Source organism: Cebus imitator, unplaced genomic scaffold, assembly GCF_001604975.1.
Source record: "Cebus imitator isolate Cc_AM_T3 unplaced genomic scaffold, Cebus_imitator-1.0 Scaffold486, whole genome shotgun sequence".
In the NCBI taxonomy this organism is placed as follows: domain Eukaryota; kingdom Metazoa; phylum Chordata; class Mammalia; order Primates; family Cebidae; genus Cebus; species Cebus imitator.
In genome coordinates this window covers 1,761,890-1,775,772 of record NW_016107801.1, presented here as the reverse complement: position 1 = coordinate 1,775,772, position 13,883 = coordinate 1,761,890, and the positions used below count along the sequence as shown (strand labels likewise).

The following is a 13,883-nucleotide window of genomic DNA, read 5'->3' as shown; positions in this document are numbered from 1 at the left end:
ATTACCACCTGCTACGTACTGAATCACATCGCCCCTAAATTCATAAATTAAAGCTCTACCCCAACGTGACTGCATTTGGAGACGAGATCTTCAGGTTAAGGTTAAGTGAGGTCATCAGGTGGGTCCTAATCCCATAGGACTGAGGCCCTTATAGGAGGAGGCGGCGGTGACGCCGAGCCCTCTCCCCACTGCAGGACGTCAGTGAGAATGTGGCCACCTATGAGCCAGGAGAACCCTCTCCAGGAACCCATCAGCTGACACCTTGATCTTGGAGCTCCCAGTCTCCAGAAGTGTGAGAAAAAAGGTCTGTGTAAGCCTCCCCACCTGTGGCCTTTTGCTGTGGCTGCCCTAGCAGACGATTCACCATACGACCCAGCAATTCCACCCCGAGTATCCCCAGGAGAACCGAGAGCAGGTTGCAAACAAATTCTGCTCACATGTGTTCTTAGCACTCCGTCCACAACCACCCAACAGGGTAGAAAACCCACGGCCCTCAGCTGATGAGCGGATCAGCAAACGTGTGGTCTGCCTACGCTGCAGGATATTATTCAGCCATAAAAAGGAATGAAATTTGGACACATTTTATGACGTGCATGAACCTTGAGAACATGATACAGGAATGAAGCCAGACACAAAACGTCACATATTCGGCAATTCCCTGTGTTTGAAGTGACCTGAACAGGCAAATCCGTAGAGATGGAGAGCAGCTTCTAGGTTGCCAGGGCTAGTGGGGGGCAGGGGAGATGAGGAAGGGCCGTTGGCTGGGGCAGCGTTTCCCTGTGGCGTGGCGAGAATGTTCTGGAACTGGGTGTTGGGGATGGCTGTGCAGCACTGCAAATGCACTTCATGCCGCTGAACTGCGCAGCTGAGAGTGGTTAAAACGGCTCGTTTTAAGACCTGCCTACTTAATCACAACAACGAATGTAATGCACACACCAGAGAAACAGTGGGAGCTCTCTGTAAAAATAAACGTGGTTTGGGAAAAAGAAAAAAAGAATCATCGCTTTCGGGTTTGGAAGGACCTACCCAGGGGCCACCCCACCCGATGGGAAGGAGGCCCCAAGCCCAGGACTGAGAGGGCCTCGGGGGCTGCCCCTGGTTCTGGGTGGGCAGCCGAGGGCCTGTCCCAGCCACACCTGCCCTGCCCTCCACCCCCGAGAGCCCAAGAAGGATGAGGCACCCCAAGGCCACAGCACTCATCAATGACACGGCCTGTCCTCCCTGCACGTCCGGGATTCCGAGAGGCGGCAATCGAGGGCACAAAACCCACCCACCCTCTGTGAACAGCAGGGACATGCCATGGGCCACTTTTCCAAGGAGGGAGAGTGTCCATCTCAAGGGCCCATTAAACGAGGGCAGGCTCCGCTCTTCATAAAGGAAAGAAAGAAAACAGACCGACGCGGCTGTCAAGTGCGGCGAGAAGGCTGCTAGCGCGGGAGGGCGTCGCGGCAGGCGTGGGTGAACGCGGTTTCCCTGCGGGGCAGCGGCGCGCTTCGGGCCTTGCCAAATCTCTCCTGCAGAGCTGCTCAGTTCTGAGGAACACGCCCCAGCTGACTGCGAGGGGAGCAAACCCCACGTTCACCCGGGGAGGCTTCTGAGCTGTCAGGGCTGGCAAGCGGGTGACTACAGTCACCGGGGGGATGCTGGGGGCCCCCAGGGCCATGTGTGGCCTGAGATCATAGCTGGCCCACCAAGCCCAGCCAGAGGCCCAGGGCAGCCTGGGAGCCAGCCCTCCGACCACTCCCGCCTCAGCTTCTCCCTGGGAGGTGCGGCTAATATCGGGTCTCTCTTGGGGCACTGGAGTCTCAGGTGAGGGGGGCGCCTTCTCCAGTTTCAATGCCACCTGCTCCCTGGGCCTGCCCTCTTGCCTCCCTGCCCAGCCATCTGTTCAACAAACAGCCCCCAAGCCCTCGGTGCTCAGGAGCCAGAGTGCCTAGGACATAGCCCCCGTTCCCAGCAAGCAAAGTGTCCAGCACGAGATGGCCAGGAAGCGGGGAAGGAACGGAGACAGGGGCTGGGAATGCAGGGAAGGAGCTCCTGGGTCTTTGGGGATGCAGGGGAGGGCACAGGGGTAGACCTGAAAAAGGGCACCTGATGCTGGGTTTCACTGAACGGGTGAGTAGAAGCTCACCAGGGCACAGGAGCCTCCGCAGCAGGCTCTATGAGCCGCAGCCCCTCTCCTGGGCATGCCGTGATCTGGCTGCTCCCCTACCCGTGGCTGCCTGCACACACCCACCAAGCCGCCGTCCCCAGCACCCCTGCCCTGTTGGTGCTGCAGCAAAGGTTGTCGGGGGCGGAGGGCGATTCCTGGGTGCACGTTCCTGCCCCTCCACTAGAACGGAAGCTCCCCTGGGGGAGGGAGCCATTCCCACTTTATTCCCTAGCGTCCCGGCCCTGAGCTCTGAGCCCAACACTTGGGGGTGCCAGGTTACTACCTGGGGAACCACAGATGCCTCGCCACCTCGCCTGACCTGCAGGCTGCGGTACGCCTTGCATTTCCATTCCCCACCCCCACCGCCCGTGCCCTGAGGACTTCCCAGAGCCTCGCTGCCTGCCCCGGGCAAGGTCACAGCAGCTGCAGGGGCGTCACCTCATGCAGTGGGTCTCTCCTCATGTTGCGCCCGGCCAGCGGCTCATCGTGGGGGAAGACCACGGAGTAGTTCTTGGCGTAGGACTCGTGGCTGCGCTCTCGGATCCAGCGGGGGTGGTCCGTGAGCGAGTGATGGAAGCGCCTGCCGCAGATGTGGGGGGAAAGGGGGATGATAGGTCTCTGCGTTGGGGACGGCCCATCAGGGAAGGGCTGCCCTGGGTAAGCCTGGACCCCGGTCCCCTCTACCAGAGACCCCTTTGTGGCTCAGCATTGAGCAGGCCCCTGACTCTCCATTCGCCCTGCAACTAGATGAGCTCAGCTTTCTCCCCAGGAGCCACCCCACCACCCAGCGGCCCTCGGGGAGTCAGTGCTGCCGACAGAGGCCCAGCCAAGGCTCTCACCCCCCACGGGGCACAGGGACAGGGCTCTGGCCTCGCTCTCCACATTGCCGTCTGCTGCCCAGGTTCCAGTGCTGGGGAGTCCTGGCACCGCCTGCATGCCTGGGGAGCGGGCAGCCCCGGGGACAGGTGGGCTCGGATCCCCAGAATGCTCTAGGGAGGGTCTATGGGAAGGGTGCTTAAAGTTTAGCCTTGCAATGCATCAGAACGCCAGTCCTTCTCGGCAAGGGAGCCCCCTTTCCATCCGCCAGCAGGGCAGTGGGGGCAAGGGTGGCCGCCTGTCCCATCAGCACCCCCTCCCTGCCAAGTCTGTGATTGCAAAGCTGGGCCGTGTCCATGGGATGGACCAGGACCTGAGAGGTACAGTCTCCGGGGAAATCCCAGCTGTGTCTGGGGAGCAGCTGCAGACTCCAGCCCCCAGGACCAGAGACGGTGTGGCTGCGAGTTTTGGGTTTGTTCCTTCAAGGCTGGGAACACAGCATGCGGCCACTGCAGCCCCTGGTGGCGTCCAGCCAGCCCGGTGGGCCCCACACTATTTCTCATGGAGCTACGAAGCTCTGTGGCTACACCTGTGGCCTAGGCCTCTGCTACCTCTGGGTGGGCAGCGCGGCCAATGCCCCACGGCTTGTTCCCCAGACCAGCCACAGCTCCCCAGTCAGACAGCGCAGAGCGGCTGGCCGGAGTCAGACCTGGGCCCTGCGGCATGGGGGCCGTGCGGCTGCCTCCCACACACACTCCTCCCTCTCAGCCCCCGGCTTGCCCAGCGCCCCCCCTCCCCCTCATGCTCCACCTGCTGGAACCTCGCTCAGCACCCACGACCTGCCTCAGCAGCCACATCAGAGGCATTTCTGTCCTTAGTGACACAGGTCAGGGCTAACTGACTCTTGGTCCGCACAGAATTCTAGCAAGCAGGAATTTCTGATCTGGATGGGCGGGGAGTGGAGGGACAGACGTGCGGATTTTTATTCATGATATTGTCATTAATAACCGCTGTCGCTCACAGCACCGGCTCTGCTGCAGGCCCACAGCAGAGTGCCACTGCGAGAGGAAGTCCCTCCTTGTCTGTCCCCAGAGCTGCCTTCTGCATGGGACCCAAGTTTAACTCTTTCACGTGAGAGGAAACCGAGGCTCAGAAGGATCTCACGTGTTCCCGGTCACAAACGAGGCCACGGCAGAGCCGGCCCACACCTGCGCTGCGTGACGCTGACCAGGAGCTGAAGGATGGAGCCTGTGAGGGTGTGGGCGGATTCCCAGGGGCAGCAGTCAGGTGCATGTCGGGCGAGCAGGAGCGGCGAATGACCTGCAGAAGCCCAGCTGCCAATTCTGCCTGTGAGCCAGTGGGCAGAGGGACCAGGCTGGCCCAGGCTACGCTCTTCACTTAAATAAAGAGCAACTCTTAGGGCAGGTGCAGTGGCTCACGCCTGTAATCCCAGCACTTTGGGAGGCTGAGGCAGGCAGATCACCTGAGGTCAGGAGCTCGAGACCAGCCTGACCAATATGATGAAACCCTGTCTCTACTAAAAATACAAAAATTAGCCTGGCGTGGTGGTGGGTGCCTGTAATCTCAGCTACCCAAGAGGCTGAGACAGAAGAATCACTTGAACCCAGGAGACAGAGGTTACAGTGAGCCACTGCACTCCAGCCTGGGCAACAAGAGCAAAACTCCATCTCAAAAAAAAGAGGAAAAAAAACAAAAGCAACTCTTCCTTGGCTCACCCAGACCCTAAGGAATTTCCCTGAAAAAACAGCCTGGGCTGCACTCTGGCTCCGGCTCTAGCTCTGCCTTTGCTGGGTCCTGGGCCAAGCGTCCACTCATGTGAGCCTCAAGTTCACTCCAAGAGGGTGGGACATTGTTCCCATTTTCCAGGTGGGGAAACTGAGGCTCAGAGAACAAGAGGATCTGACCACGGGCCATGCAGCTAACAGATGTGGGCTGGGGCGACTGCCTCTCATCTGATTTCACAAGGCAGTCACCTGCAGAGCAGCTGCCACCGCCTAGAAGCTGCCTGGTGCCCAGCCAGCCCTGGGACCCTCACTCAATGCCTGGAGTCTAGATGCGCCCCAGACCCAGGGAGGGCTCTGGCTGCCTGGCCTCACCGCGTGCGTCTCCTGTGTGTAAGATGAAGGACGTCACAGGCGTGTTCTCTGGCCTGCAGGAAGCAACTAGGAGTCTCTGGGTGGGGGAAGCTCCGTCCTGGGGCCGGTGCCCTCTGTTCACTTTCTTTTCTGGGTCTTTCAACGACTCTCCCAGGCACCTCCCTCCTCTCCTGGATCTGTCTCTCTCCTGCAGGGCCTGTGTCTTGTCTCTGTCCCCGGGCATAGGTGGCAGAGCATCGCATTAGTGCTAAACCCCTGGGCACCGGCGGCTGGTCCCATGGGCGGTGGTGTCCACACTGGCACGCTGAAGGGATTCGGGAGCCCCACGTCAGTGACAGCTGGGCTGAGGTGTGTCCTGGGTGCCACCACCCAGGCGGCTTGGCAGGGGTCGGACCAACAGGGTGGGTGCTCCTGTTGCTGTACCCAAGCTCTCAGAGGCTCCGTACCTGTGCCCTTGGCTTCCAGCCCCAGAGCAGCCCACTGCATGCTCCTGCCAGAGTCACAGTGATGGAAGGAAGATGGCTGACCCAGGGAGGCCCAGACCTGTCCCCAGCTTGCCAGGGGCCACCTCAGGGCTTCTGCCAGCCCATGAGCAAACATCCTGCCTGCTGAGTATGGGACTAGGCCCCAGTCAGGAGCTGGGCAGGCTGGGCAGCCCCATTTTGCAGCCGAGGACACAGAGGCACAGAGATGCCACACAGTGCCACTGGGTGGGATCCTGGCTGGTCAGGTTCCAGAGGTGGCGTCCCCAAGAGAGGCCAGGGCACAAGGACTGTCCTGCCTGGGGCAGAAGCTGGGTCCCTAACTGGCTCTGGCTCAAAAGGCGGGGGCCTTCAGGCAAGTCATCTCCATTTCGCTGTTTGTAGCAGGAAAGGCTTGACCTGGCCTTTCCTTGTTCCTTTGGAGCTTTATCTATTCCGGAACATTCCTCTCTTGGGAAAGTGCAGGGGCACAGGCCCATATGGGCTCCGAGTCAGCCAGAGGAGGCCTCACTGCACCAGGCGCCATGCAGGGGTGGCAGCTGGGGGACCTCAGTGTCATTGTCTGTCTCCGCGAGGTCAGACATTTTCCCACAGTGGGTGTAATGTCCTCATCAAGCCAGGAAAGGACGAGGTCAGCAGGCGAGGGGCACCCTAGGCTGATCGGGCCCTCTCCCTCGGGAGCCCACCCTGCCTGCCGCCTGAAGGAGCAGCTGGGGCCTCTCCAGAGTGGCCGTCCACCAGCAGCAGCTGGGAACAGAGCAGGCTGGACAGGCCCAGGGGCCAGCCTCCCTCCAAGCGGCTCTGCCTCCACAGCCACCCCGCAATGCACAGGGTGCAGCCTGGGCCACAGGCCCTGCTGTGCGGCTCAGAGCGGCCACCACCGCCATGGGGACAAGACACAGGCGGAGCCTCCCTCCTTGCTGGGGAGTGCCTGCACCCCTATCCTGTGCTCTGCAAGAGATGGCCCTGACTGGCAGAAGGCCATCGGGACAGGCTGCCGTCACCGGCTCTGGCCGTCAGCACCCCGGTCCGTGCCTCGGCTGGGGACGACTTAGCGTTTCTATGTGTAGACCCCACGCCGGGCACCTCACCAGCACAGATGCACTCTCTGCTCCCAAAACATGGCAGCACCTCCCCATCACCCTGTGTTATAGATAAGGAAGTGGGTCTCATTCCTGGCCACTTTGTCAGTGTACGACAGAACGGGACGGCATGGGCTGCCTGGCTGCAAGCCGCAGCCCACACACTCAGCATAATTACCCCAGTTCAGCCAGCCTCCTCCTGCCCCCAGCCCTCAGTCTCCCCGTCTGTGAGGTGGGATGATGCAGTCCCACTGATGACTACCGAGCTGTCCAGGAGCTCAGGCAGGACCCTGGGACAAGAGATCCTTGCAGCTGTAAAGGGCCGTGGACCTGTCCCCCAGCCGCCCCTCAGCACTGCCCACCTTCTGCTGGTGGCCTTCCTCCCTTCCTCCCTCACTGCTGCCTCTTCCAGGAAGCCACCTGGATTTCAGGGAAGACTCCTTTCTAAGTAGCCCGCAATGTTCACCCGGCCCCACCTCTCCTGAGTGGCTGGCCCTGCCTGTAGGTCCCAGTGGGAGCTTGCCTGATGTCATAGCCATGCATGTCCTTCTCCGGGCGCCCGTGGATGATCCAGTGGGCCAGCTCCTGCCCACAGCCACCACCCAGCATCATTCCTGGCAGGAAGAGAAGTGCAGGGCTGTGGTCTGCCCCACGGGCCCTCTACCCATGTCCAATTCCGTGCCCCCAACTTCATGGACAGCACAGACACCCAGGCCGGCTCTGACACCTGGGGTGCTGCATGCCTGCCAGCTGGACTGCACCCCTCCCTGCTGGACTTCCCAGCCTCTCCTGTCCCCGCTGCTGTCAAGGGCCACAGTGCTCCTGGGCCCGCCTCCCCGAGAGCTCTGGGAATGGAAGGACTTCGCTCATGGGGGCCAGGTGAGCTGCTGCCCAAACTCACCTGCGCTATTGAAGCCACAGCCCAGGAAGAACCCTCTCAGCTCAGGTGCCTCCCCCATCAGAGGCTTGTGGTCAGGTGTGAAGGATTCTGAAAGGGAGAGGGAGGCCTGAATCCCTTGCAGTGCACACGCTCATGGGGTGGGGTCTTCTAAGCAAGCATTGACCAGGCAAGGGGCTGCAGGTGCCCTCCACCCAAGCCCGCTCCCTCCTCCAGGCCCTGCTCAGCACCACGTCAAGGGAGCGTCCCCGCTGGCTCCTGCCCTTGCCCTCCAAGCCTCTCAGCACATGCTACCAGAACCAGCCGACGGCGACCTGCCCGGGTTCTGCCTGGTGGGGTCCGTCTCTGTCTTGTGGCCACTGTGCTGCCGACAAGGAGCCCTTCTCCTCTGACCCTGGAGAGCAAGCCCCAGCCCCCCCCCCATCCTGCTGTGTCCCTGCCAGAGACCTGTCACTCCTGCCCACTGGACCTCGAGAGGGCAGGGACTGTTTTTCTCACTCCACGGCCCCCGGCCTAGCACAGGGGCAGAGCCCCGCAAGGGCAGGTGCTTGGTCAAGGTCTGTGGGGGAGGAGACCAATCTCCTGCTCCGGAGGCCACCGGTGAGCCTCGGACAGAGGCCAGGACCCAGTGGGAGGGGAACCCTGGCTCTCTGCAGCCACAGACCCAGATTCAAACCCTGTTTCACCCCTTCTAAGCTGTGTGACGTTGGGAGAGTCACTTTGCCTCTCTGAGCAAGGCTTAGTGTCCTTGTCTACAAAACTGGGATAGCAGGACGTCCTTCCCAGGGCTGTGCGCTCACCAGCCTACATGCCTTCGTTGCCCGCCTGTCCTGTGCTTGGCCCTGGGAGGCCACGCTGAGCTGGACACGTCCCATCCCGCGGGGAGCTGACGGACGGAGGGAGCAAATACTTAAACAAGCAAAAAAGATGGTCTGGTAAAGAAAATGCAACGAGCTGAGGACCTCGCGTCACTGAGGTGCCAGCTGCTGCTGGTGGTGCCCCAATACCACCCCGCGTTAGATTCTAGACCGGGTCTGAGGGACTCCAGGGCACCGAGTTTGTGAATGAAGAAACAGGGGTGGCTCCAGGTCTGGGCGGTCACCCTCTGCATGCAGACCAGGGGCAAGCGTCAACTGCTCCCAGGAGGGTGATCAGGGCCCCACCCACAGAGCTGAGGAGGCAGCGAGGCTCCCAAGAGCCTGGCTGGAAGAGGTGGGGCTCCTCGGAGGGGCAGGAGGTGGCAGGGCCACTGCAGGACAGTGGGGAAGGGGCAGGCTAGAGGGGCAGGGCCCTGCGAGGAGAGCCTGGGCTGTCAGGGCAGAGGGCAGCGGCCAGAGCAGCCCTCTGGGTGAGAGACAAGGAAGGCTCCACAGGAGGCGATGGTGGGGCAGAAAGAGTGAGCCTGGGGCAGGGTGCAGTGGCTCACACCTGCCATCCCAGTGCTTTGGGAGGCCCAGGCAGATGGATCTCTGGAGCAAGGAGTTCATGACCAGTCTGAGCAACATAGTGAGACGGCATCTCTACAAAAAATCAAAAAAGTAGCCAGATATGGCAATGTGAGCCTGTGGTCCCAGCTACTCAGGAGGCGGAGGAGGGAGGACGGCTTGACCCCAGGAGGCCGAGGCTGCAGGAGCCAAGGTCGCACCACTGCGCTCCAGCCTGGGTTACACAGAGAGCCCCTGTCTCTTTAAAAAAAAAAAAAAAAGGGAGGGGTGGGAGAGGTAGCCTGGGCTGGGTTTGGGGGTGGCCCAGGGAGCTCTTTGGGAGGGCTGGAACCACTTCAGGCCCAGGGCGGGCAGGAAAGACGCTCTGAAGAACCTCGCATGGAATCTGCCGGGAGTGCTAATGAGAACTAGAGGAGGGGCAGCTGCGGGAACGGGATCTCCTGGATGTTTCACAAATGACTCAGGCGGGTTGAGCAACCCGAGGACGCATGGGAGCTCCAGGCAGCATGGCCAGGGGCCAGGAGCAGCTCCCACCCTGACCTTGGTGAGCTCCACCGTCCTGGAATGAGACCTCTGCCCTCTGAGGCGCTCCTAAGTCACGGGGCCTGGGACTTCCCTGCCCTTTTCTGGAGGCCAAAGGCCATTGGCCATGCCTGGCAAGGAGAAACGCTGATTCCCACGAGCCTCCCAAGACAGCCTTGCCTGCACATCTTCCCCAAAACAGGGCTTCACAGGGAGCACGGGCCCCCAGGCTAATTCAAACAAGAGGGGAAGAGAGAGAGAGAGAGAGAGGCAGGCCTGGGGTGATCTGTGCCCTGGGATTCTTCCAGGCCTGTGTTTCTCACTGCCAGGCCCACACAAGCTGGGGGGTCTCAGGGGTGGGGGCGGTGAGTCACAGCCCCCCAGCCATGTGCCCCCACCCTGCACGCTGCCCTGGTCCCTGGGGCTCCATCTGCTTCTCCATGGGGCTGCATCTCCCACCAAAGCCTCCTGTAGGAGGCAAATCTATTAACGTAGCCCCTGCCGGGGCGGAGCAGATGCCGAGCGTGCCGGGACAGAGGGGGCTGGACTCCCCGGCGGGCCACAGCCCTTCCCTTCTCTCTTGTCTCCAGGGCCTTCCTCTGCACCCTGCGTGGCCCGTGGAACTCCCCAGGGTCCCCACCTGGTGCCGCCCACGTCTACTCAGATGCTCTCTGCCCTGCTGGGGCCTGGACTGTACCCTCCACCCCCTGTAGCATCTCATCCCTGGGGCACCCTGCCACGTCGGTGCTCCGTCCGTCACCACCTCACAGACGCACCTACTCCGGAGGGCACCTGCTCCAGTGCCTTCAGTAAGGCTTCTGACACGGTTTCCCTGGGGGCAACCCCGTGTCTTTCTAAACCTCTCTCCTAGCCCTGAAGTGGGGCCAGAGCTCCCCTACCAGGAAGCAGCAGGGAACACCGGTGTGAGTCTGCTGGAACCCAACATGGAGGAGCCTCCTCCCTGCTCTGTGCCCACCCGGTGCTCCCCTGCCCAGATCACTTATCCGCGGTGGGCCCAGCACCTCCAGAGCCCGGCTGGGCTGGCCCTCTTCCCAGCCACCTGCCTATGTCCCCAGGCCATGGCCACCCAGCTACCCCACGCCTCCTGCAGAGCACCCACCTACAGGCTCTGGTCAGTGACTCGTCCTAGGTCTCCCCTGCCAGAAGGAGGGTGCCGGCCCGAGCATGCCTGCCTCTGGCACAGACGAGGTGCCACTGAATGTGGAATGGATACCCTCATGAAGGAACGCTGGGACTCCAGGCTCACTGGTAGCTCCTGGGCTGCCCCACACTCAACTCGGGGACTTCTGGCTCAGAGTCCCTCGGCTGTAAATGCCCTGGTGCCAAGGTCAGCTCCAGCCCCTCCTGCTTCCCAGAGAGTGCCCCTTTGCCAGGGCCCAGGCCGGCAGCCTCAGCCCCACACCCGCCCCCTGGGGCAGAACCTTCCGAGCTCCCCAGGCCAGCAGGGCGGGGCGGGACTGCACTGTGGCCCACGTGGGGTATCTAGGAGCTGAGCCCACCTTTTTGCTCCTGCCTCCTCCAGCTCAGCTCTCCTGGGGCTGGCGAGGAGGGCCAGAGTTAGGGGAATCTTGGCACAAGAGCCTTCCCCTGCTGAGCCCTCCGGGTGCGGGCCGCCAAGGCCAAGAACGGGGAAGGCCAGCAGTGTGGGGTCCTGGCCAGGGCAGTGCTCTCTGGGAGCAGTGGGGGTGGGGGCTGGAGGCGGAACTGAGGCTCACAGCTGTGTGGGCCTCGTGTCAGGGAAGGTCTCAGTGCTTCCATTCCTTGCTCAGCCTCTCAGGGCGCTGGGACACAGCCCACTTTTCCCATTTTACAGACAAAAACACAGAGTTACCAGGACATGTTGAGTCTAGGGATGAAGAATCCCAGGTAGAAAATCCAGGATGAGCCATACTTGAGGCAGGAGGAGGCCCTGGCTGCATACAGGGGGCAGGTGACTGCCCTCGCTAAACCCAGGCCTCTCGCCCGTGGAGAGGAGTCAATGCCACACCTGGCACCAGGGCTGCTGGAACCTGGCAGCGAGAGGGCCCGGGGACAGCCCTGGGTCCCCTGCCCAACACAGACTGGCCTCATGGGGCATCACGACCAAAAGTCGTCAGCCCAGAGGACGCACGGACGCCCACGCCAGCTCCAAGGCTTCCCACTCACCAGGGCCGCAGACAGTGGACTTGATCCCCGTCTTCTCCAGCACAGGGACCCGGTTGATGGCGCCTTCAATGTGCTGGGTGAACACTTCCCAGTCCAGGTCAAAGAGGCCGAAGGCAAACTTGTCTGACACCTGCCAAGACAGGGCAGGGGAATGTCTCTTTTGTCCCCAAGCAGGGCATGCGCCCCCATGCCACAGCTGCCTTGTGATGGCTGCCAGGCCAGCCTCTGCTGAATCAGATGCGTTAGGGGGCTGGCGGTCACACACAGGTCCCCGAAGTTTGCCTCCCCCACCCACCAACCTATCAGGGAGGCCTGTCTGCTCCCCCTCCCCACCCCAGCCCAAGCCTCCACCCACTCAGCCCTTGATGGCTGCGGTGGCCTCTGGCTGGTCACGCTTCATCCCCGCCCTCCTTCAGCCCACTCTCCTAGAACCCACCATGCCCCCTCCCTGCTCACAAGCCTCCTCTGGCCCCCTGCGGCTCACAAAGGCCCCAAAGCCCTGCCTGTGCCAGCCTGCCTACCTCTACCACTGGGCCCGCCACCCAGACCTCCCTGCAGCTCTTTGGGAAGGGCAAGCTTGCTTTGAGCTCAAGGCCTTCACCCCTCACTGGGGCAGTTCCTCGCCCAGACCTGGCACACTGGTTTGTTCTCTTAATGCAAGGCTCAGCTTGGATGTCCCCTCCCTAAAAAATCCTATCCTGACCACCTGTCTAAAGGATATCCCTCTGCTCCAGTCTCTCCAGGCCGATCCGGAACCTGCTGATTTCACTCAGTGCCCAATCACCTTCCACAATTGCATTCCTTATTAATTTGTTCAAAACAAAGTCTCACACCGTCACCCAGGCTGGAGTGCAGATTGGCTCACTGCAACCTCCACCTCCCGGGTTCAAGTGATTCTCCTGCCTCAGCCTCCCAAATAGCTAGGATTACAGACACCCACCACCATACCCGACTAATTTTTGTATTTTTAGTAGACACGGGATTTCACCCTGTTGGGCAGGCTGGTCTCGAACTCCTGACCCCAGGTGATCCACCCGCCTCAGCCTCCCAAAGTGCTGGGATTACAGGTATGAGCCACTGCGCCCAGCCATTTTTTTTATTGTATGTCTCCCCACCAAAATATAGGCACCCAGAGGCAGGGACTTTTATCTTAGTTCCCCCTCTTTCTCCAGAAATTAAAGCAGTTTTTAACCCAAAGTAGCCACTTAATCATTCCCTGTGTGGACTCAATGCATATACACATAGAACGAGGCTGCAGGGCTGCCCTGACCCCAGAAGCTGCCCAGGGAACCGCCTTGGCCGGCAAGGATGCCACTGCAGCAGCTGGCGGGGAGGGCGGTGTCATTTGCTGAAGGACACAGGACTTGTGTGCTCTCAGGCCCTTCTGAGGTCATCACTCCACAGAGCACAGCTCTTCACTGTTGATGTTTTGAGGCAAAGCCCTCCAGCTGCCCTGGTTCTGGATTTGACTGCATGCCAGGACTGTCAGGGTCAGAGCAAAATGTCTTTGAGCTTGGTGGGGCCAGGGGACCTGCAGTTCTCAAGTGTGCCTCTGAGGGGCTTCAGGAGGGTGGGCTTCCTGGAAGAGGCCCTCTCCATGCAGAAATGCAGCCCCAATTCCCTCCCATTACCCCAGGGCCCTGGCATCTTACCTCCTCCCAAAAGATGGGATTGGCCTCATAGCCACCCACAGACAAGGCGTCCCCTTGGAGGCGGAGGTAGACAGAGGCGTCGTGATCACGGACGTTGGGCATGTTCTGGAAGGCAGAGGGAGAGGCCTTGCCATCAGCCAGGGCTGGGTGGGGAGTTGGTTCCCAATGGCCCATGGTGGGCCAGCACCTCCACCAAGGGTCACCAGCCCAAGGTAGTCCTCCTTGTTGTAGGACCCTGAGGACTGAGTGGACACGGGATCTCGAGCTGTACAAGTGAACAGGTCACTGCCATTCAAGCCTGTCCTTCCCCAAATCCCATAAAATAACAGTCAAAGAGTAAGAAAGAAGGAATGGATGGAGGAAGAGAGAGGTGGAGGGAGGGAAGTGAAACACATCACCCACAAAGATGAGAGGCAGAGGCAACAGCAGAGCATGGGAGGCTCCAACCGGCACTGGAGGGTGCAGAGTGGATGGAGGAGGGGGGGCGCCTTAGCTGGCGTTGGAGGAGAAGGCAAGCCGCTGTGCCCCTTCCTGCCTCCTCTTGAATCTCC

At 61.0% G+C, this 13,883-nt stretch overlaps 1 protein-coding gene across 2 annotated transcripts in view; it reads right to left on the bottom strand.

The window, feature by feature from the left end:
- The window catches only part of SARDH (sarcosine dehydrogenase), a 71,159-nt gene that overhangs the window by 41,140 nt on the left and 16,136 nt on the right, over positions 1-13,883 (bottom strand). For both annotated transcript variants that reach the window (XM_017513108.2, XM_017513109.2), the window contains 5 exons: positions 13,333-13,437; positions 11,681-11,810; positions 7,551-7,637; positions 7,173-7,263; positions 2,591-2,732 (listed from right to left, as the gene is read on the bottom strand). In XM_017513108.2, coding sequence (XP_017368597.1) covers positions 2,591-2,732; positions 7,173-7,263; positions 7,551-7,637; positions 11,681-11,810; positions 13,333-13,437 — 555 coding nt within the window. The remainder of the gene's footprint in view (positions 1-2,590; positions 2,733-7,172; positions 7,264-7,550; positions 7,638-11,680; positions 11,811-13,332; positions 13,438-13,883) is intronic.